General features: G+C 37.8%; 1 protein-coding gene across 23 annotated transcripts in view; it reads right to left on the reverse strand.

The window, feature by feature from the left end:
- Positions 1-25,361, reverse strand: part of LOC117435732 (band 4.1-like protein 3) — a 63,219-nt gene extending 37,858 nt beyond the window's left edge. For 6 of the 23 annotated variants that reach the window (XM_059015383.1, XM_059015423.1, XM_059015391.1 and 3 more), the window contains exons 1-3: positions 25,183-25,356; positions 9,660-9,871; positions 8,777-8,971 (exon numbers count right to left, since the gene is read on the reverse strand). In XM_059015383.1, the coding sequence (XP_058871366.1) occupies positions 8,777-8,971; positions 9,660-9,860 (396 nt within the window). In that variant the 5' untranslated portion in view covers positions 9,861-9,871; positions 25,183-25,356. Of the gene's footprint in view, positions 1-8,776; positions 8,972-9,659; positions 9,872-24,281; positions 24,478-25,117 lie in introns of those variants that run through there. The other 17 variants (XM_059015409.1, XM_059015398.1, XM_059015430.1 and 14 more) reach the window with 8 other exon arrangements.
- Between the last annotated feature and the right edge of the window lie 275 nt (positions 25,362-25,636).

Genomic DNA, 25,636 nt, shown 5'->3' on the forward strand with positions numbered 1-25,636 from the left:
AGTGCTGCAATGGTTATATGGCAACTCATTCCTAGCCACAAGGTGTCTGTTATGTGGAGGGAGTACTGCCCAGTCAGAGAATCAGTAAAAAGACAGCTGCAATACAATTCAATCACATCTACTTAACAAAATGTGGTGGTCAGCTCAAATTGATAAGTAAATTAAATGGATGCTTGTGTGTGAGTAAATCAGCAAAAATAAGCTGGTTTGTAGGGCAAAGACACTGCCATCTCAGGCTCAGAAAATCAAGCTAGAAATTAGCTGTGTCGGTTGTGTAGGTAATAATGCTACAGAAAAAAATCACTGGGAAGAAAAAAACCAAAAGCACTTAGTCCATTGAATAGCAGTCTTAGGCCCAATCCATGCTACATATTATTTGTTTATTTAGCAGACGCCTTTATCCAAGGCGACTTACAGAGACTAGGGTGTGTGAACTATGCATCAGCTGCAGAGTCACTTACAATTATGTCTCACCCGAAAGACAGAGCACAAGGAGGTTAAGTGACTTGCTCAGGGTCACACAATGAGTCAGTGGCTGAGGTGGGATTTGAACCGGGGGCCTCCTGGTTACAAGCCCTTTTCTTTAACCACTGGACCACAAAGCCTCATAACCGATCTCGAGAACCATACTCAAAAACGTTTTAATTAATCCAACTAAAAGCGTCAACACTAAAGTACCGTTTCATGGTTAGTCAGGCTTAATGCATGCAAACACTATTCAAATAGTCTGGTTACAGTTCCTATCAGTGCAATGGACTGTGGGACTTAATATGACATTATCCCACCATGCACTGTATTTCATGTTACAACGCAGAAAATATGGAGCCTGTGCCAATGGAAGACATAGCTCTTCTTAGCATGAACGTTATGGCTTTGTTCCTTAAAAACACAAGGTACATTTGATCGTAATGTGTGCGTTTCATTTTGAATTCTTTAGTTCTCCTTTACTGATTTTATCGCTCCAGATATTTAATGTGCCTTGATTTCAGCATCTGATCACGTCGCTCCATGATCCACCATTTTACAGCAAGCCTTAGAAATTGTATACAGTACAGCAGTATTGATAGTCGTTCTCAACTCCTTCAGGCGCCTGTTCTGAGTACTGAATGCCCACGCGCCAAACATATCAGAAAGCACTTTGGGATATTGGAGGATACACAAAAAATGTAATTCGGCATTACAGTGTCCACACTTCTGACAAACCGCACTACCTGATGCGATCTAATTTAGAACCAGACTCAAGACTACCCCCTGAGGTGATAGAGTACGGTTCTCGAGTACAGTATTAAAAAGCTGCATAGTGTAGACTCTAACCTTATTCAGCACTTTTAAGCCGGTTTAAAAGGCAACTAATACGGTTTAAAAGGCATAGTGTGGACAGGGCCTAAGCAGTAAAAATAACATAACCTTGCCATCTCTGAAATTTGATTAAATGCAGAAAAGGTAGTCTGAATATTACTCAGACTAAAAAAACAAAATGCATAAAAGCCACGAACTGATTTTCAACTCAAGCTAATAAATCATTCACCAAAATGCAGAAGTTACTTCAAGTCTGATTGTAACAGTTTACTGTTACAATCTGTAAAACACAGTAATTGAACCCATTACCAGTATCGTGGCCATATGGTAAAAGTGTGTTGGTGTTATTTAATAGGCTTAGCTTTATTATATTAAAGGGTTGAATTAGACTGACCTAAATAAACACATTATTTCTAACCTTATGGCAAGCACGGTCTGTAATACCTTAAGCATTACAAGATCAGAATGCAATGATCAAATAAACACTACACTGGACAGAGTCACTCAGGTCTCATTAGAAGTGTACAGTAGCTATTAAAGTATTATCCATCTAGCTGCCAGGAAAGGCCACATCATCTCACATAATATCATTAAGGTTTTATTCCCTATGGTTCTGAAAACAGAGCTGTCATTAGGACTCATGAGAGCTAGACACAATGCAGTTGCAGGACTCCATGCATCAGCAAGCATAATTTTGTAAGCAAATAAACATGTTTGCCAGACAGGCTATTTATAACTGCAGTATCCGGAGAAGCTTTGGGCATTGCTGAAGGAGTTGCTGCACCAGACAGACAGGCAAGCAGGGAAAGAGGGAGGGGATAGCTATCTCTTTGTTTCATAACGTAAATACCTCACATCAGTACAAGGCTCATTCATCAGTGAAATAAGCCGGCCCAAGCGAGAGCCAAGGCAAAAGAAACTGACCAAGACAGGCTCTTAAGCAATTAAACGATCCTCTTTTCACTGCAAAATTAGTCAGTCTTACAAAAATAGACTAATTTCACCACAAGCATACCAGCTCTAACAAAGATAGTTTACTTGCTTAAACATATTTAGGGTTTGAATTTTTCAGGTTTTATTTTGTTCGGACTTTTTGAAATGTTCAATTTCTATAATACATTGAATGTACGTTTCACTAATACACATATACAAACATTAACTTACTGTGTTCACGTGAGGATGTCCACATTCTGATTGTGAGAAGTAACAGATTTAATTTTACAGCCATTGCCATCTGCGTATCTTTCACACTACAGTTCATGTTTTGTTTTTTTTTCTCCCCAGCCCATCGTATGACTACAGCATACTGTAGTAATTAATCTAGTGTACAATACATTATTTACATAATAGCAATAATAATAATAATAATAATAATAATAATAATAATAATAATAATAATAATAATAATAATAAGGCAGTCTTTGTACATAAGAAACGTAAATATGCATTAGTAGAAGCATAACTGTACAGCAGTTTCATATTTACAATAACTTTTTCGGTTCATTACTGAATAAAACCGTAATGCCATAAAAACTAACTGGCGACCACTGTTGCTGGGTTGTTTGGTTTCTTGGTCGTTAAGCCTGATGCAAATTACGCATTACACAGTGCACAAAATTGATGATTGGTCAGTTGCAATGTCTTTGCACACTTCCCACCTTCTGAAAGTCGTTTTCTTTATAGAAAGATAGTGGTGCAGAATTGACATTATTTAAAATATGTTGCCAAAACTCACATTTATCGGTTTAAAAAAATAAAAAACAGAATCTTCTAAATAGGTCTTTGGGGTGTTTTTTTTTCAGTAATTATTGTTTAAAACTGAAAACTTCAAGCACTAAATATATTATACAAACACTGTGTGCTGCCAAAAAAAATAGGATGGTCATCTTTGGTCTTCAAGTGGAATGAGATGCGTGTTGTCCCTGCAGATGTCTTAATGAGCTTTTTAGATCAATTATAAATGTAATGTACCACACCCCATCATAAAATGTGTGCTTCCATTTACTCATGACAGCTGGAGTATCTGCCATGTTCTAGCTGCTGTGCTGCAGGCACCCGTCTTGAACACTCACTTTACACGCAAAATGAGCGTCACTAGAAACCCTGTGGACACTATCTGTGACAAAAAACAACTGTGATTTAGTTCTCTTCTCATGAATTCAGCTGCCGTCAAGTTTGTTTCTGTAACCATACAGCGATTCAATGCTTTTCAATATGCCAGTACACCTTAATAGGTCAGTTGCTATTTCTGAAATGGAGTTCAAAATCGACTAGTTCAGTTTAACATCCTTCTCTCGAATATGGCCCGTGGCTGATCCTGGTTTGGGGGACTGACTGAATTGCACTACAACATCATTCTCCATCCAGTGGCCTGGCTGGGTGGCAGGACTCATTAGGGGCAAAGTAAAATCACAAAGAGCTACATTCTTAGAGTCTTGCATTATTTTACAGCATGGATTGGGTTAAAAAAAAAGACAAAGACAAAGATGAGTGATTCTGTTTTTAGCAGTTTGCCTCCAGAGGGGCAAGTCTTAAATTACAAACTAGATTCCAGTTAAGCCTATAATCTTAACATCAGTTGTTCCAGTTATGACAAGCATGTCACATTCAAGGGAGCCAAATTCCCCTCATTGCTGTACACAAACACACACAGGCTTATTGGAAGATTCCCACAGAGAATTTACAATCACACCAGGAGTGGTCTGTAAGCCCATAACTCACAGCAATACCACTGTCTTATAAACACTATCTATGTAAGCAGGTGTTTGTGTTTTTCTTGGACATCTTTGAGGCTTTGTAAATGGAATTTAAGTACATTAATTAGAATTTTAGTGTTAATTACTGTACTTGTTACAACCAGGATCTTTATTTGAGTTATATATGTGTAAAGAATTCAAGCACACATGACTTTGTTAGATTATATTGTTAAAAATAGCATTTAGAATAGAGTTTAGTTGCTACTGTAAAACAAAATATGTACAGTAGAACTAAAATTGAGCCATTAAAGATCCCAAAGCAGTAAAGGTACAGTATATTCCCAAAGCAGACACTGATCTAAAGGCTGAATTGAGGTGACCCAAATAACTATTTTTATTATAGCTTTACTTTAATCTGGTTAAGAACGTGCGACCGAATTCCAAAAGAGCAGGATATAAACGTTTCAAATTCAGAAAAAGATCAGGTTTAAACCAGCTGTGCATTTACTCGATCAATTCTGGAGTACTGTTCGTGAATGTTTTGAAAGCTCAGTGTAGAAATACTATGAGCTGCAACTTTAGCATACTGTAGCGCCTAGCAGTATCACATCTCCAGTAAATGTAATTAAAGCTCCCTGGCCTGCTCTTTCCAGGACACATTACATACATACATACATACATACATACTGCAGCAATGGCTGAAATAGCCCAGAAGGGGACAAAATTCACATGACTGCTTTCTCTGATTGCATCATAGTAGTGATGCTCTGAATCTTTGAGCTTGGATTACACCCATACTACATGACAGTTTCCCTGGCGACCTACAGTACAACCAATGAACAGCATTGAAGACAACAGTGAAGGCCAATGGCATCAACAGCTTTATTCAGGATAACACATTAATGCTTTTTGATCTCTCAATCCAAAGATAATATTAATCTGCCTAAATCCAATGCACTGCTAAAACCCCTCTAAGTAGATTGGTTCCAAGACCTTGGTACAGCAATCATAATGTATTCATGCTTTTCCTGTCGTCAGTCTAGCAAAGAAAAAAAAAAAAACTCCTCTATTGTACATGTAAATATATACCTTGCTATTTAGAACAAAAAGGCAGAAACACTGTCTGACATCATCCTTTCCTGCCATCACAACACCATCTCTGACATCCAATAAATTAGCAAACTCACAGAGCTATTCTATCTATGCCATTAAACAATAAAGCACTTGCCGAAATGACATTTGTTAGTTAAATGGCAGCAGTTGACTGATATTAACATGCCTCTTTCAATTTAGTGTATGATGGTGTACGTGTCATACCAATTAATTTCACAGTAGCATAATAAAGAACTTCACAACCAGCAGAAAAGTGCTTCACATCTTCCAGCCGACAAGCAGTGCTGCAATACAGACACTACTGTACTTTAGAAATGTTTGTCCTTATAAAAAGTACAAGCTTGGTCAATAAAGGCTTTCCCAAGGCAGACAAAGATTTCTATAGGGCGCCACTTCTTGGTGCACAACCGATTGTGGCCTTGAATACTTAAGTGCATGTACAGTGCCGTCACATTGACTACCCCTAAACTTTATCAGCATTTATCTGCTATAACAAATTAAATACAATGTCATAATAAAATCAATTACAGTGAAGAGCTGTTTATCTGTTTGTCTAATAATCAGCCAGACACAATACAAGTTTTCTTTCCACTACTTGACCTATTTCTTGTAAAATTATTTAAATAGAAATCATATAAAAGTAGTTTATTTATTTATACTCTGGCACAGACCTTTTAACTGAAAGCACAAAGGGTATAAACACAAACTGTTCTAAATCGCTTGATTTAACTAAAGCTCTTCTGGTCGAGAAGGGCATGAGCCTCATCAGCAGAATAATCACAATGAGTTTAAACAAGTATGTCATTAACATGCATCCCACCACGACTGTACATTCAAAAGTTGAGCTATCAGTATGATGAATATGCGAATGACCATGGCACATTATCAACAGCATTACAGAAAAGTAAAGAATAAGAATTAGCAATAAAATGTTTGCATCAAAATGTCACAATTTGAGAAGCGATTCCCTAGGTATACTCTAGATATGCTCATGTTCCTCTCGTCTTGTTGTCGGTTTTACTTATATTTGAATAGTATAAAAGTGATCTCATCTTGTATTTTGCCCCCATCTCTCACCTGTTTAATTCTGCACTATTCTAACAAATATATAAGAATGTGTATGTTCATTTGAAACACACAATCACATTTATTACATTGCTTATGATCCCAGGTTTCATTTAATACTCATGGACGTTTTAGTTGTCCTTATATTTAACTTTACCTTACCATTACATTACGACACAAGGGTGTGGAGTTTGCGTTAGAGTAAACTTTTCAACATGGCTTTCTAATCTTCTGTTTCGAGGAAAATAGAAGAAAAAGCCGACAGTTTTTAAAAAACACCTTTGTGTCACTACTTTGTTTGCAATGTCCTTTTTTTAATGTTGATGTATATATTTCTTGCAATCACAGTTGTTTCACTTGTTTATCAATATTATAAAAGTAGAGTATTGCTCAATCCACATACACCTCAGAAATCATTTAAAAAAAAAAAAAAAAAAAACTAGTTCAGAAAATTCAAATTTTCAGTAAATATTGTTGTCTTTTTGTATCAAGTTTGTCCACAGTCAAAGTTATCAGCATAGGAAGTATAAGGCATATTATTATTATTATTATTATTATACTCATAAAAAAATCTTGAGATGTCTCATTTACTTTTTCAAGACCACCCAGGGAAAAAAAGATAAAGAACAGGAAGAGTCAGCAGGCACCAAGATAATTACAGCATTTCAATATTAGACACAGCTGCTAACTTGTGTCCATGATTGGCAAAGAAATATACAGTCTACAGTTAACATAGAGCTTACAATTAATGTAGGCGGAATTAAACTTTAAAACAGAATCTTCTCTATTTTAAAACCTGAGCAAAAGGGTGTTTTTTGTTTCAAAATTAAAGCTCAACTTAAATCAAGCGTTATAAAAATCAGGAAACATTGCAAAGCTAAAAGTAAAACAGTTTTCAATTTAGCAACCACGATCTCAGTTAAATAAACAGATCCATCCATGGTAAGAGCAGAACACAATTGTCTAGTTTTCTTTTTTAAACCAAACTGAAAAATGGGGCAGCGTAATCATCATGCAGGTCAGTCCTAGCTGGAGCAGACTGCTGGCATTTCATTATACAAATACTGAGAGGTCCCAGAGGGGTCCCTTGCAGGACACATTTACATGACAGCAAATGGAGTGATGAACAGTTATAAATATCTGTGTTCAGTCCAATTAATAAGATTTGAACCAGCCTATTCCAACTCTGCTTGCTCATATAAAACGATAACATTTTCCCCAGGTGAAGTTTACATGCTGTAAGATCTGTCCTGTCTTGGACAAAGAACAGGTCAAGAAAGACTGTGCCCTTTCCAGAGACAGTACGGAGAATAAAAATGGGAATGGACAAAACTCTGATTGACAGCTGTTAAATATATCATGGGATTCTACGTAGTTATACAGATAGCTAGGCACATACCAATCAGGTTTTTTAAGTGACTTGCTGTGACGACCCCTGTGAAAAAGCTATTGCTATACGACTGAAAAACAATCTGTCTAAATTGTGAGGTGGTGGTTTTGCAACCCCTCTGAAACTTTCTGTGGCACCTTTCCTCTCACTTTGAGAACCCCTGGTCTATTGAAAGAGCTTGTCAAAGGATAATTAATAGTAGTTGTAGGAGAAATCTTCTGGACCTTGCAGAACATTGGAGTAGTTCAACAAGGTATTTTTTATTTTTTTTATTTTTTTTTGCCATACATTTTTTTAGTTCTGAAAAATAAATGTTCGCAAATTAAAAAATAAGAGCAACTTTGTTTATCATATTTTAAATGGCAAGTTTATCCATGCATGCATGGAAAATTCAACTGCTCAAAAAGATTCAAAAACACAATGAAAACATACGTATGCTATTTAAGGAAGTCCACATGATTTATATTTGTTAAGTAAGCCATGCCTCACGTACTTTATTCAAATATAATATGGCATGAAGCTCAGCTGGAACATTCTTTAGATTCATTATAGGTCTACTATGTAATGCTTCAAAGCAAATACATGGCTGTAAAACCACTACTTTAATTTAAATATATTTAACCAAGAAAAGGCTATTGTAGTTGCAAAGGCAGACTAAATATCAGACAGAGCTTGACATTTACTCAAGACCCGCAGGACAAGATATGAGGCGATCTGAATGATTAGTCACTGTAGCACAAAAGGTTTTTGATTTCTCGGTCTTGTCTCCCAATGGATTCGCAAGATTAATAATTTCAACTGCTCCTGAAGACAGAGCACTGCTCATTGTCAGACCAGATGAAACCAGTTAGCAACAGAAAATCCAAACAACTGAACATTCACTTCAGATCACTAAGGTTTTGTCTAAATCAGAGGCTCCCAACGAGGGTGTTGTAAATTAATCCGGGATGGTCTCTGAAAAATCCCCCAAAGTAAACTACTATATCTACCCATTAGCACACCCCAAAAACAATATATATTCTACAATACACGTAACGGAGCATCTTAACAAAAGAATCTCTGAGCTGTGTTACTATTTAAAAAGCATCTATATTTTCCCCATGCATGAGGTGGTCCACAGATAATTTATCACAGATTACTTGCAATTATGCAGAGCCACCTTCAGAGTATATGTCTGTCTCCAAAAAAATGGCAATTAAACAATATTACTTACCTCCACCACACAGGAGTAATCTGAGCCATCCAGTAGAGTGACTTTACACTGCATGTTCTTGGGCTTCTTCACCACTTTTAGAGGAGATGGTTTGGAGAGCTTGCTCGAAGATGACTTTTGAGAAGCCTTGTCGTCTTCAAACTGTTGGTATTCGTGTTTACCAACAGGTTCGGCCTCTCTGTCTCTGTCCCCGTTCTAGAAGTGAACAAATAGGCAGTTTTTCAGAAAAAGAGAAAGTGTATCCTCTCCAACACCACACATCTATACAGAAAGAGAACTAATGAAACACTTTCAATATCTTACCAGTATGAAAACAGAAAATTCAAGTGTTGGAATTACCTTTGATAGACTGACCTAGCATTTTGATGATTTGAGTGGGATTATCTTTCCTTGGCCTCCGTACAGTTATTCCAAGTTTAGTTGAAATGTTGATTTAAGAGAATATGTAAAACAAGTTTTTACTTTGACGTGTAAATCATGAGTGATATTACTTGGTTGAAAAACAAATATCCCACAGAAAGACATTTTAAAAATGGACCAAGGTTGCAGAATATTCACTCCGCAGGATTTGGCGCGGAGCTGAACATTTTACCCCCTCCCCCCACCCACCCCTCGAAGTTTTCGACTTTCACCGGCATTTGATCCGAAGGTTAATACAGCACATTTAAGTTAACTCCCTCCCAGCACACATTTGCAGGTGCTACAGTACCCAATTTGACCGTGTGTGTGTGTGTGTGTGTGTGTGTATACAGATTTTCTTTGGAAAATAACAGTACTAATGCCAACTAAGATTTTTTTAAATGTGTAATTTAATGAAAAAAAAAAAAAAAAGGTTTTCTGTGCCCCGAAGAAATCTGCTACCCTGCCCTGGACCTTCACTTGCCTGCTCCTTCTTCACGGGAGTGCTGTGTGCTGCGGCGGCAGGGAAATGCTCGGTGGCAAACTGCTGCACCTCCTTGGGCGGTAGTGGCTGCTGCTGCTGCTGCTGCTGCTGCTGCGTTGTAGCTGCGTGCTGCTGACCAGACCCTTCTTGCTGCTCTTGTTCCTGCTTGGATTCAGAGACTGACCCTGTTTCTGTGGTCATGATGGGTTATTCTGAAAAACAGGCAACTGCTGTGTTAGATAATGAGGATATATAAACCATGTTCCTGTTTGTAAATTCTGTAAAATCATATTCGAACAGCTGGTATTATTCTGTTAACTGGAGAATGGGTCTTCACAAGTTGTGTTCAGGTTGTAAATATCCAGCATATTTGAATGTTACAGTATGTGGTGCTGTTCTTTACCTGTTGGTATAAAATATTTTTTTTTATCTGCTGGTATATGTTCGTTTTGTTCAAGCGCAAAACAAAACAACTTTCCAGGAAGCAAACAAAATATCTAAGGTACAAAGTACCGTGCATAATATTTTCACAAGTATAGGAGAAATAGTAAATATTTTAAATACTCAGGCACTTTAAACTTAGTAACCCACTAATCATACAGCACAGTACAGACTCAATTCACCAATATCTCACTCTTTCTGATCACTAAATAAAGATTCTCACCCTGTCTTGTGCTGTAAACAGCTCCCCATACTGTACCTCAGAGGGATATGCTTTTTCACACCTCCAGAGTAGGAGTTTAATTTAATCTCCACGGAAACAAGAAACCCATGGTGACAATCGGCACACAAAATGAATCTGCTTCTGTTTAATTTGACAAGAATGTTATGAGCAAAACACTACTTATTTAGACATAATTTAAAGGCTCAGTACTCTTAAGGAGGTCCTAATTTCTGAAAATCGGTATTTATTTAGTCAGAAAAAAAAAAGGTTTGCCTTAAATTACATACAGCTGTAAAAGTACAAACCCTTATTTGGTAAGAACCCTTGGGCAAAATATAGGCCTAGCTTTTTTTATCCGTTTGACAAGCTACAAGATGGGTATGATTGTTAGTGAAAATCAACCATTTTTACAGTTGCTAACCTTGCTGTATGCCTACTTTAAATGAAAAAAAATCAACTGTAGTTCTTGCAGATCCACATTAACCAAATGATTTTAGGCTCACACAGTAAGAGCCAGGGCCAAAAGAACCCACCTCCCGCTACTGGAACTTAAACATTCAGAATGACACTTATGGAGATGTTATCTCAGCTGCCGACTAATGGTTAGATACCAGGGTATCCATGGAAACCTCTGAACAGACACACGAAAGATTGGACACTGCTAGAGTTAATAAACTACTGCCAATATTTGGGAAGGGAAGTGAAGACGCAGCATCATCCCTGCCGGATGTGTGGACCATGTAAGGAGGTTGCTCACTCCCTTTCAGTCTTCTATTTCAAGTACAATCTGTTTGCACTTCAACACAGGCACTCCGATTTCAAATGTACATTATTACAGTACCGTACATGACTGACACCTTTTCCCATCCAAAATACAATGCGTTTCTAGAAGTACAGTGTGGTAATAACAAGCTGACCGAAGTTTCACACATCAAATTACTGGCATGCTGTCATATTCACACCAGATAGAGGGCAGAATCTTTGCATACAGATTTATTATGCGGCAATAAACAAAAAAACAAACCAGATACTATTTTTCCTCATTTGCTGTGGGCTTCAAGCAGCTCTAAAGGCAAACAAGAGTTAAATGGTTGTACATTTCAAGATGGACACTCAGCCTTGAGGCAGTCACTCTCCACACTCGTCTCCTGCAAAATTGCAGAGATCTGACATCTGAGACAAACGGTGATACGCAGTGGACAGTCAGTTTAATTAGAAGTATTCAAGGCACGCAGCTTGTAACAAATACGGTTCCTACAGTATACAAAAAGAAGGCTTAGCCCCAGGCAATGACAAATCTTATCTTAAACAAGCAACAGCAAATGAAAACAGTTAGACAGTGACGCACAAATATTTTATGCTTTCCTGGTGAAGAAGCTCAAAAGACATTTCCTTCCTTGAGTGTTTCATTGGTGTCTGGTTCCTTTCTATCTGACAGCTACTGTACAAAAAGCAAAAGGGAAACTGAACTTGCCTGGTAGTGTGTGATATAATAATTTTAAAAACAAGCAAGAGCTATAGTTACTCGCTTACCGAAGCCTGGACCAGACTGCACCCAGCTACCTCCAGACCCCCCCCCCCCCCCCCACCGACCTCTCCACCTGCACTATAAGACTGGCTGTACCTCCTCTATGCTCCCCTGCCTCCAGAGCCCGCTCCTTCTCCACCCTCACCCCACAGTGGTGGAACGACCTTCCAACAGATGTCAGGACTGCCCAGTCCCTGACCACCTTCCGGCGCCTCCAAGACACACCTCTTCAGACAACACCTGTAAGACTCAACTCTTCCCTTCTGGACAATATAGCACTCTGCCTTTAACTTGCACCTCTCTTCTCCCTATTTTACTGTATTTAATCCTGCACTTAACCCAATCTGTAGTATATTGTTTTTCACTTGCAGTCGTATCTAATCCTGATGTAACGATCAACACTGTTTTCTGCTCTTGAACTGCCCCGATATCAAATCGTACTGTGTTTTGTATTTGCTCGTATTAGGACTGAAGTCACTGTATTTTGTATCTTGCTCTTAATTGTACTGTAATTCTTGATATGTATTTTTTGTATACAACTGTAAGTAGTCCTGGGTAAGGACGTCTGCTAAGAAATAAATAATAATAATAATAATAATAATAATAATAATAATAATAATAATAATAATAATAATAATAATAATATTATTATTATTATTATTATTATTATTATTATTATTATTAATAATAATACAGTGCAATATACTGTAGGTTTTAAATACAGACAGAGCTTTACCCTCTGTTCCAATTGTATTGTATTTTACTGTTATACAAAAAAAAAAACACACCAGAATAAAAAATTACCTTACATTTACTGTAATTACTGAAACTGAATATTAGTGTGGCTCACATGAGAGAAACTTACGAGACATCACTGGGTTTCTTCTTTCATTTGAAATAAAGAATTTTGTAACGTAACTAACAAGATACCTGTGCGACATGGTAGGGTCAAGTGTGCATGCAAACACTTTGGATATGGCCGTCATTACTATACTGTAGCATGAAAATTAGTAATGGGACAAATATCCGATTGAATATTTTTGAGATGTTTGTATTTGCTACAAATGACAAAAATGCCTTGCACTTATTTACTGTCTAACCAGAATTTGCAAGACAGTTTCAAAAAATGGAAAATGAAAAACAGCTCTGTGCGATATGTGAGATTAATATCTACCAAGCATTAAAAGAAATGTATCACTATTATAACACATTTATTTTTGAAAAAAAATAAAGTATATAAATAATGGACATTGACAAAACGTTTTTAGTTTCTTTTTAAAACACGCGATCATTCATCCTTGACCATGACACACTTGAGTTACTGACTGAAGCATATGCACTTAATCACCTAATTAGTGAGACAGTTGATTGGACACTGGCTATGGAGTGATTTCAGCTGTTGAACTGCAAGCTTCAATAAAAGCAATAAAGAAACACAGAAAAAAAAACAATATGCCACGTCTCAAGAGAGCAGCGCCGGGGCTCCCGAGTGGCGCATCCAGTAAAGACACTCCACGTGTAGTGCAGGATGCGCTCTATAGTCTGGACGTCGCGAGTTCGAGTCCAGGCTATTCCACAGCCGACCGTGGACGGGAGCACCCAGGGGGCGGTGCACAATTGGCCGAGCGTCGCCCGGGGGGAGGGAGGGTTAGGTCGTCCAGGGTGTCCTCGGCTCACCGTGCACCAGCAACCCCTGTAGTCTGGCCGGGCGCCTGCAGGCTTGCCTGTAAAGCTGCCTGAGAGCTGCGTTGTCCTCCGACGCTGTAGCTCTTGGGTGGCTGCATGGTGAGTCCGCAGTGTGAAAAAAAGCGGTCGGCTGACGGCACACGCTTCGGAGGACAGTGTGTGTTCGTCTTCGCCCTCCCGAGTCAGCGCAGGGGTGGTAGCGGTGAGCTGAGCGTCAAATAATAATTGGCCATTCCAAATTGGGAGAAAATAATAAAATATAATTGGCAACGATTAAATTGATAAAAAAAAAAAAAAAAGAGAGCAGCGCCTTCGTGCAATCGGCATGTTGGAGGCTGGATTAGGGTAGCGTACTGTGGCTCGCCGTCTTGGGTGCTCACAGCCAGCAATTTCAAACCTGGCAAGACAGTATACTAGACACTGTCAAATGACAGGCCAAAAACTGGGAGACCAAGAGTCACAACACCTGCCCAAGATCGACAGATCATTTTGCAGCATCTTCGTGATGTTAATTGTTAAAACAGCACAATAAAAAAAGTCACTGCACCTGCTCTATAACAGAGTTTGTCATTTTTCGACCACATCTAGTGAATTTGATCCAAATATAAGAGATACATTTCTTTTGATGCTAAAATATAAGTGATACGTTTCTTTTATTATTATTATTATTATTTATTTCTTAGCAGACGCCCTTATCCAGTGCGACTTACAATTGTTACAAGATATCACATTTTTTTTTTTTTTTACACATTATTTTTTACATACAATTACCCATTTATACAGTTGGGTTTTTACTGGAGCAATTTTAGGTAAACTTGCTCAAGGGTACAGCAGCAGTGTCCCCCACTGGGGACTGAACCCATGACCCTCCGGTCTGGAGTCCAGAGCCCTAACCACTACTCCACACTGCTGCCCTGTCATGGCCTGTCATTTGATGCTCAGTATACCCTGTATATAGAAAAAAAAAAAAAAAAAAAAAAAAAAAAACACAGAATGAACACAGCAGCTCTTTGGCCTCTATTTAAAGGTTTTAGACAGCAAAAAGTAAACAAACCAGATTATGCGAGCGCACGAAGAGTGATCTCTATGGAAAGCCACCTGGGACAAAAATGCATTGTGCTGCTTTAGAGCGAGCCAGAATGTCATGGGACAGAAAAAAGCAAAGCACGTCAGTCTGAAATGTCTCGCTTAAACACTACCCAACTTCCTGAAAATGTTGTGTAGTGATTTGTATATTTTGTTGCGACTTTGTTATGTGGAATGTAATAAACAAGAACAAAAACTAGGAGTTTTTTCCCCCTTCACTTTACAACGCCATTTCTGCGTTTGTTTATTTGAAGTGTTTAAAGTTAAATTTCAGTTTTTGTTTGCTTGTTCAGCTACAAAAAGGCACAAGTAAACCTCATGTTATTACTGTACTTCATGAAAACGTGTCTATGGGCACCGTTTACTGTGAAGAAACGGCAAGGAATGAAAAGGAATAAACAAAACAACGTTTAACTTGAACTGCTATTTGGCATCCTTTAATGTAGTTAATTCACTGGTGTAATGTAAGTCCTACACCACTTACTCATTACTCCTTGGATATTTTTCTATTTTAACGTGTTACATATTGTAAGGTCTTGCTGTAAAATAAAGACACACACACACACACACGGGGCCACGGCCACGCCCCTGCAGCTATGTTGTCTCTGCCTGCGTTCAGAGCAATATAATGGCTTTTTACTTTCTGAAAAACGAACGAATATTTAAATTATGAGCGAATAGCCAAACATGAAAATCGTGTGTTCATCGTGTGTTCATCCTAGCACTACTTGAAATGCAACAGGAGATTAAATCTTCAAGCAAATACAAATGAGTTGCGAAGGAAATCATCAGAGTAAAGTGACTACTGTACATGTACTGTATAATCATCCAAAATACAAAGCACAGGTAGTTTTTAAACATGAAATTCCCCCAGAAAATCAATTTAGTGCAGCAGTGACTCAACATGCTAAGCAAAGTATAGCAGCAGGGTCTTAAACTAAGCAGTTACCCTGGGAGCTTTCATTTTCTTAAACACACATATTGTACAAGTATGTGTCTTTCATAGCCCAGTCTCACTGCCGTACATCACACTGAACTGTAAAAGATTGATCAGTGCTGCAGGACTCTGCATACTGCACCATGTACTGTACATTGCCAGTGCAATGGCACTCTCTCTTCAGGCTAGTTCAATAATGCCTCTTTGTTTCCTATCTGCAGAATCATTAGCCCCGCCCTGTCACATGCAAGCCTGAAATCACAACAATTTAGACACCACTTCTTGCTTCAGTAATCTTTTGGGAACAAGGGTAATTCATTTTACCTGCCATGCTGACAGAATAAAATAGTAAAACACCTTTCTACATTAATACAGTATAGAATTCCTTAAAACACCCAGTAAACCATTTTAACTTGCCTCACCCACACTTTTATTGTCACTGTATAAATGCTCAGAAATTTAGGAAGAAAAGGGGAATGGTAAGTTGGCCCTTTGTTTTTTTTAACTGTAATACCGTACATTATGATTAGGGCTTCTGTTTTTTGGGTTTTATTAATTGTATTTTTCAGTGCTTATTTTTAGCTAATTTTCGAGTTTTATGTAAATTGTTTTTTTTGGGGGCTTTCGTTTTTGATATACTGTATGAAATTAGTGTTTTCGGTTACTTTCCAAAATGCTTGAGCGGTTTTTTGTTTTTTTCTGTCGTAGTAGTAACTCGACAGTACTTGAAGTTGTACCTTCTTTCGCTGTCTGGACTCCTACAGTACAGTATGCTGCCACATATGGTACAGTACTTTGGAATGTAATCTACATAAACTAGACACAAGTTAATAAAAACCCTCTTTTATTATTCAGGGACAGCTGCAGCATCACTCATTGCATCCTGTTAATACTGTACCACCTAACCTTCACTATCTGTGAAACACACAATGAGGAAATCCCTCCCTAAAGTATAATAATAATAATAATAATAATAATAATAATAATTTGTTTTACTTACCACAACATGCATACCCTCTTTAGGTTAAGCTGATCGTTACTCCAAAATTGCGTTTAACATCACTGATCATTTCTTTTTTTTAACGTTATTGAATATTGTTAATTATATAATAATTCATTTAGTCGTCCTGCTCTGGATTCAAGTCGGCACGCGTTTTTTTTTTTTTTTTTACATCGAACACACAGAGGGGCGTACTTACAAAGCATTTTGAAAACTGATTCACTGGTAGGATGGGACCAGAAAATCAGACGCTAGTTAACATGAGCAGGAAAAGAAGAGCACGCCCACTGCTTGTCTTTGGCAGAAATACTGTAAATAGCATGGCAGGGCGTTTGGTGCAGTTTCATTGATAAACTTAAATAATGTTATTAACTATGCATGTTACCAAAACGTAATAATTTAATTGATTATCCAGTATTTATCTCTATGTATATAATGAGGAATGGAATTGATCGATAAATTGATTTTCGATGTAATTCGTAGCAGCCCTATAATACTGTAAGTGTTTGGTGCTACCTCTAATCATGTTGTGAGGGATTCACTTGCGTGCCTGTCACAACAAATAAGTGAGCGAGAAACAAACAAACAAACAAACAAACAAACAAACAAACAATCTCAACACGATTAGCCACTGAACACTTAGAAACATACAATATTGAAGTGTGTGACTAAGTAAAATCAGATGATAAAATGCTGCATGAGTGCTGGTACTGATCTGACATTTTCTATATGAAATCGGGCTCTATACAGTTTTCATGTTTCACATAATTTCAATCACCTTAGTGCCATTATTACTTTACTACTTGGGGCTGGATACTACACCTAACCATAGGGGTTGACCCCCACATTTCTAATCTGAAGGTTTGTCAAAAAGTTTTACAAAAGATGTATTTAGTTTATATTCAGGGTTGTATACAGTAGTTATGGAAAACACCAAACTACAGAGTACAGAACACAAATCCTTCAGCAGTCTTCAGCTGTAAACACTCATGGTTAGTCTACCTGAATGTGATTTGAGTTTTTGTTTTCTCTGTAGGTTGGCTTTGCTTTGGCAAAAAGATTAACTGCTCTGCCCCCCTCCACGTTCCCCAGAGGTGAATGCCTCCAGCAGAAGAGAAAGCACGGCCAGCCGCTTTACAGTGTAAACACAGTGTCTCCGACATGTGCAGCAAGAGCTGGGCGTTTTTTTTTTGTTTTTTTTAATAATCCCTTCCATTGTTGTATCTAAGTGGGCATAGACACATTTTTATAAAGTAATATAATAAACACTTAAAATCAAGATCAGCTGATTAAACTGATAACTGGAAAATGATTCTTTTAAATTCAAATGGTGAACATTTTACTAAATACAACATTGACTGGATTATTCATCATCCCTCTTTAAAACAAATCTACAGACAATGAAAGTTCACACAATTTAAATATTTTATATATCAAGATTGACCCAATTACACCCGAGCACATTATAGGGTTAAAGACACAATCAATTATTCTATAGCATTGTGTCTTGAGTGAACATTATTATTTCAGATGAATCACAGTTTAGGGACATCAAAAGGGATTATCTGTTCGAAACAATGCAGCATGCTAATTGGATTGGAAACACTTAAACAAATTTATACAGAGAAAGTATTTCCATCATTCAAGGACCACCCAGAACACCAACTGATTAGATACTGGGACATTCTGTAAGGGGGAATCTAAAATTCTACCAAACACATAACATGTGCTATGCAATGTCCAACCATGTTTCATGACATGGAGGGAGGGGCCTCCACGGTATCCCCAATTCTTAATAATTTGTCATTCACCACTATTGGATTAACAGATCTCTAGTGGTTCACATACAGTATGCAAATAATTAGTTTAGTAGCACATGAAGAAGATAAAGAGTTAACTTTCTGGCTTGGCCCAAAACAGTTATGAACACGAGTACATGGATTACACTATTTGCATAATCCCTGCGAAAGAAGCAAAAATAAAATGCATCGGTCTACATTATGTTTGTTTTGGAATACAAAAAAACTTGCAATGAAAACTACAATACATAAGAGTGGTAAGATCAAGGCAGTCTCACATCACCACCTTCCAGTCCGCGTTCTGCAGAGAGTTTCTATTCTGAATATTAAAGATAATGGATCCTCGTCTCCAAGGTCAACCATGTCCCCAAGGAAAGCGTGCCACACAATATTAATTCTAGAAATGCATTTTACAATCTCGTAGTCCCTGCACTAAGGAACAGGACATCTTCGTAATTTAGTGGGGAATTGTATAGAAAAACAATGTGATGGTAAAAGAAACAAGGCTCCATTTGCTCTTGCTATAAATAAAACGGTTGCTGGTTTTGTGTCAGTGAAGATTCCTTTTAAAGAAAAACTTACATTCTGAATATTTCTAATGAATCTGAAAGTATTCTCTGAAAAATACATAGCTTGAGCTTGCACAATAGTACTGTAGGTGACACATTCACTAATAAATGTGCTGCAAAGAGTGACAAATGTATGGTGCATGGGTTATATATATATATATATATATATATATATATACACACACACACACACACACACAGTACTGTGCAAAAGTTTTAGGCAGGTGTGAAAAAATGCTGTAAAGTAAGAATGCTTTCAAAAATAGACATGTTAATAGTTTATATTTATCAATTAACAAAATGCAAAGTGAGTGAACAGAAGAAAAATCTACACCAAATCAATATTTGGTGTGACCACCCTTTGCCTTCAAAACAGCATCAATTCTTCTAGGTACACTTGCACACAGTTTTTGAAGGAACTCGGCAGGTAGGTTGGCCCAAACATCCTGGAGAACTAACCACAGTTCTTCTGTGGATTTAGGCAGCCTCAGTTGCTTCTCTCTCCATGTAATCCCAGACAGACTCGATGATGTTGAGATCAGGAATCTGTGGGGGCCATACCATCACTTCCAGGACTCCTTGTTCTTCTTTACGCTGAAGACAGTTCTTAATGACTTTCGCTGTATGTTTGGGGTCGTTGTCATGCTGCAGAATAAATTTGGGGCCAATCAGATGCCTCCCTGATGGTATTGCATGATGGATAAGTATCTGCCTGTACTTCTCAGCATTGAGGAGACCATTAATTCTGACCAAATCCCCAACTCCATTCGCAGAAATGCAGCCCCAAACTTGCAAGGAACCTCCACCATGCTTCACTGTTGCCTGCAGACACTCATTCGTGTACCGCTCTCCAGCCCTTTGGCGAACAAACTGCCTTCTGCTACAGCCAAATATTTCAAATTTTGACTCATCAGTCCAGAGCACCTGCTGACATTTTTCTGCACCCCAGTTCCTGTGTTTTCGTGCATAGTTGAGTCGCTTGGCCTTGTTTCCACGTCGGAGGTATGGCTTTTTGGCCGCAAGTCTTCCATGAAGGCCACTTCTGACCAGACCTTTCCAGACAGTAGATGGGTGTACCAGGGCCCCACTGTTTTCTGCCAATTCTGAGCTGATGGCACTGCTGGACATCTTCCGATTGCGAAGGGAAGTAAGCATGATGTGTCTTTCATCTGCTGCAGTAAGTTTCCTTGGCCAACCACTGCGTCTACGGTCCTCAACGTTGCCCGTTTCTTTGTGCTGCTTCAAAAGAGCTTGGACAGCACATCTGGAAACCCCTGTCTGCCTTGAAATTTCTGCCTGGGAGAGACCTTGCTGATGCAGTATAACTACCTTGTGTCTTGTTGCTGTGCTCAGTCTTGCCATGGTGTATGACTTTTGACAGTAGTCTTCAGCAAACTCACCTTGTTAGCTGAGTTCGGCTGTCCTTCACCCAGTTTTATTCCTCCTACACAGCTGTTTCTGTTTCAGTTAATGATTGTGTTTCAACCTACATATTGAATTGATGATCATTAGCACCTGTTTGGTATAATTGTTTAATCATACACCTGACTATATGCCTACAAAATCCCTGACTTTGTGTATGTGTACCTAGAAGAATTGATGCTATTTTGAAGGCAAAGGGTGGTCATACCAAATTTGGATTTGATTTAGATTTTTCTTCTGTTCACTCACTTTGCATTTAGTTAATTGATAAATATAATCTATTAACATGTCTATTTTTGAAAGCATTCTTACTTTACAGCATTTTTTCACACCTGCCTAAAACTTTTGCACAGTACTGTATATATATACATATACACAAACTTTACTAGCATGTAAAGTTAGAATGGAATCTACCAAAGTACTGTAGCCTACCACAGCTGTAGGAGAGTATTGCATTACTATAATATTTATAGGATCATAATCTATACAATATGTGTTTATGGCTACAGAGTCCAAGACAAAAGGTTACCTGACATGGGTTTGTGTATTGTTTTGTTTTCTGGAAAGCTTTTGTTGCAGCTTGGCTAACTTTTTCAGCCTGCTCATAAAATTCAGCAGGGATACTTTAGGTGTATATATTTTCCTTTAAGCAGTAATTAATAGAAATTCCCATTTACAGTAGTTGGGTCGATCTTACCTTAACTCATAGATTTTAACAGCCCATCCAACATGTTACCTAAGTGTTTACTGTATGACTAATATATTATTTTCTATCCTTCACCTAAAAAGGGAAATTATACAACACATTTTCTTCGGGGTTTACCCATCAATGGTAACCACTATTTAAGGGGCAGATTTATTTTATTATTATTATTGCACACATCCCAATGATTCAGCCCTGATTCATGTCTATCTGAATTACAATATATGTTATAGGTCTACTACTGCTATGTCAAAGCATATGCTGGATGTAGAACCCCCAACAATCTAGAAAAAGGTGAAGATGCTGTATACTGTTCATACTGTAAGGTTAATCAAGTCATCCATTTAAATCAAGACGTATCAGATGTTTCTACAGTATGGCAAGAATCACTGTCTATTACTGTAAAGCTAAACAGCAGGACAAAACTATTGAAGTGCATTGTGGAGACAATGTATTGATATTAAGATATTACTAATACAAGGATGGCAGTGTAGTGTAGACATATTGTACAGTAAATAGTCAGGTTCCCTGTAAAGCTGTTCTAACAGTGACCTGCGATATAATGTACATGGCTACTGTATATGCAGACTGTTTTGCTGCTCTATGTTGCGTAAGTCACTTTACTATACGAACGCCCAGCCATATATTTTTGCAGACACAAACCTGGTAGGAGAACTTTACCATTTTGTAAAACTGATAGTTTAAAAGAGGAAATATATTAATACCAAGACAAATTTTCCTGGCCCATACGCTTAAGTTTCTGTCTTTCCCTGATCTTTTTGAAGTACCAAATCCTATTGCAAAATTTTATTATTTTACCACAAAATACAATGGCTTTTTGTGCTTTAAAATAATCTGTAGGACAGGTCATGTTAAAATCCAGCAATAATATTTCATATTTGTATTCCTACAGTGTACTGAATTCAGAGTTGCGCATATGGAATACTTAAATGTCAAATACAGCACAAGAAAAAAATAAAAATCAAAAACACATTAAAAGTTATTCAACAAGTTTGATTCTTTAAAACATAACAGTGATGTTTTATATAGGCTACAGTATACTGTTTAAATAAAAAAAGGCTGTCCTTCCATCCTGTACAGTACAACAAGCCTGTGACATCTGTACTACTCTAGCCATATTGTCTCAATTTATTATCTACCAGAAAACAGAAATTAAGAGATATTTTGGCAGGTTTCAGTTCTTTACAGGGCATCTCTGTTAAAAACGGCCTTTGCTCTTTTGAAGCTTAAAGGCATGCAGCTGTCCAGTACTTCTGCTCACACGATTCCTAATCCCTCAGAAGGCAACCAATCTATTATTAAAACATTCCAGCTGCCACCCTCATTAATGGAAGCACCAGTTCTCTTCTGCCCAGGATGCCTTCTAAGCCTTCTCACTGCAGTACAGTGTCCTCACATGTTGACAAAGTTCCTTATGAATCAGAATTTACAGCTCTCCCCCTCTCTTTCACGTCTATTATCTTGGACATACACAAACTCAAAACAGTGAAATTTTCATTAGCTCACAAGCCAATTATCCTCTCCAAGGCTACAGCTGAGCCTGTTTAAACTCGCAGACTAATGGTGTTTCACAAGCTAAACCCCAACAAAGAGATGAGTGAACCAGAGAACCCTGTAGTACAGTTTAAAAATAGACTAATAAAACAAAAATAATCTTATCATTTCCCCACAACAAATGTGGCTCTGTTTCAATTCCTCTGGTTAAACACCATGATACATCAGAGACATGAAGCGTTATTCTAACAGTAACATACAGTGAGCTACCGGCAAGTCTTGAAATTAAACAGGGTACAATACTGTATACTCCATCAAACAAATCTTGGAAGATACTGCTGCCAAAAGGACATTAAAAATTGAGTAATATTAAACAATCCACAACATTAAAATGTCAATGCAAGCAGTCCAGTATTCAAAAGGTGTTGTCTGTAAGGTTGGGAATACAGTAAGGGAATTCTGTGATACAAATATAAATTCAACACTATCCCTATTCTTTTGCTGTCTGGCTATAACGTTGCATGGACATTACAAGCTTACTACTTCCGAGGTAGGGAGGAAAGATACATTCAAGACATCCCACGCACAATAAACAAGCACCCACCATCTAAAAGCATGAAGTTATCACACTGTCAACAGCTGCAGGTTTAACCAACTACTCCACTGTTCCACCCTGCTGGAAATTAGCATTAATTAAGTTGTAAGACAGTGGTCCAATATAACTCCACCAAGGGGGAGGTGTTATGCAGACACCTGAGGCAAGAGCTTCTAATTTCCTCTATGGGTGTACAGTGCCTGTATCTCATGCAGTACAGTACTTTAATCCACTACCTGGGGTTTCTACGTATATACATGTTTTATATTTAATAATCAAATGGCTGAATACAATATATAGGAAGTGGACGCAATTGTCATTTTAAATATTGCTAATTTAAACACTTTTCAGATTTCGTTTCCTAAATACAATACCGTACGCCACCAAAGGGTGACTGAGTTAAGACCAGGGCTGATGGGCTTCCACCATATCCGTTGTGTGCCACGGTGTTGTACAGTAATTAGTAAAGCTAGGTATGAGACCACATTATCTTTGTTTGATCTTTTTGCTGTGCTTCAGGGTGTGCTACTGGTATGAAGAGCAATGGTACAATGAATAGCATATGTCACAGTGACCAGCTGTCACCAGTTAAAACCTCAGTGCCATCCAGACTGCTTGAAACTCAGAACTACTGGAGCCAGTCCCTGCTGAGGCACTATAAAGGCAAAGCTTACCTCTGACCAGTTAAAACATCATACATGTTAGTTATAGACTCACTGTGTTAAATCTACAGTTCAGCAAGGTGTTAAGTGCCAAACACTGTATTTAAGCTAAATACAATTCAATTTTAGGTTTGAATCATACAGTAGTAAGGTACACATTCAAGGACTTTTAGAGTATTTACTTTTGGTTCAAGGCCACATTTAACAGCATTCTTAATTACAAAAATACATGCAGAAAAAAGTCAAAGTATTTAAAATATCATTTAAGTTTGTTTTTTTCACAAGAATGGAAAAAGTGCTCCATTAAAAAAATACAAACTCACATTAGCCAAGGGATTATATTACTTGCACTAGAAATGTAATAAAATGCTGTTTACGTTTTCCCCGTGATCCCTGCTTGCCTGCCTCTCTGCCGATGTTTTGTAATGAATACCACCTGGTTTCAGGAGCACTTACCAATTGGACTATTCTTACTCAGCTTGCCTCCTCTAATTCAATATAACCCGGTCTGTTGAATCTTGTTAAATGCAGTCTTGGCATCTTTGTGAAATATATATCGGTAAGGAAAATGCAAACTCATACGGGGTTGTACTAATGGGGCTGCCACTGCAGAGGTCCACATCTCCCGTTTACCACATCCAAACCACACCCACCGCATTGCAGAACTAGACAATCACTGGGGGCTGCAAGCCTAAACTGATCAGCAGGACAGGACTCTCACTCAGGAGGGGGGCGGGGGTTCTGATGCGACCTATGGGTGCACAGGTCGTAAACCCCTTACAGTGCAGAAGTAACACAAACACTGGAGCTGTTTGCGTCTTGGTCTATAACAACAACAACAACATTAAAAACTTAACTTTTTCTGACTATTCTTATATTAACTGAAAGTGGTCTGCACACGGGTGTCCAAGGTTAATATGTTGCAAAATAATTAAACACAAAAATCCAGTTCCCGTACGAATCTCAGCTGCACACACCAAAAACATTACAATTGTAATGCAAAGCAAGTTAAAGAAATCTAAAAACGGAAAATGTTATCTGCAGTCTCTAGTATCCAGTTAATTCCGAATAGCATTCGTTTACAGTATTTTTAAACAAAAACAATTTTCAAAAAAAATACACACTACCCCTACAAAAAACTAAAGCATAGCCGAGTAATACCAGAACCACAGATGTATTTTTAATTAAGGACACGCATATTGTCACTGGGGGCAAAGCAAAGACCTGAAACATGCTCATTTAAAAAAAAAAAAAAAAAAAAAAAAAAAAAAAAAAAAACTCGATTTATTTACCGTTATAATTTCAGAGGAAATGCATCTTCATTTTATTTTCTATTAGACTAGTTTATTCTATTTACCAGGTATCCGGTGTCTCCTCTTCTGGTATTTATGCTGCTGTTCCAGAAGCTGGCTGCTGACTAAGGCAAGTCTGCCCTCACTCTCTCCCAAGCAAAATCCAAGCTGAATAGAGGAGATATGGGACAGCACAGCATTCTGGGATACAACAGGACAGCCAGCGAACCCGGTCCCATTCAACCCCACAGTTTATCCAGTAGCAAATTAACAGAGCGTTAGTTACTCTCATGAGTCGTGTATGTAGCATGTAGTCGAATTCACGCATCTGTTGTATTTTTATGTGTTTTTTTAAAATAACAACACATACTGTATACCAATACATTGCAATTAAATTATAGCTTCTCGGGACGAATTATATCTTAAACACGCCTATTGTAAAACAAAACGAAACAAACAAAAACAGTACAACAAAATGTATTTAAAACCATGGGTTTAAAACCATAAAAAGGACTGGAA

Source organism: Acipenser ruthenus, chromosome 3, assembly GCF_902713425.1.
Source record: "Acipenser ruthenus chromosome 3, fAciRut3.2 maternal haplotype, whole genome shotgun sequence".
NCBI lineage: Eukaryota > Metazoa > Chordata > Actinopteri > Acipenseriformes > Acipenseridae > Acipenser > Acipenser ruthenus.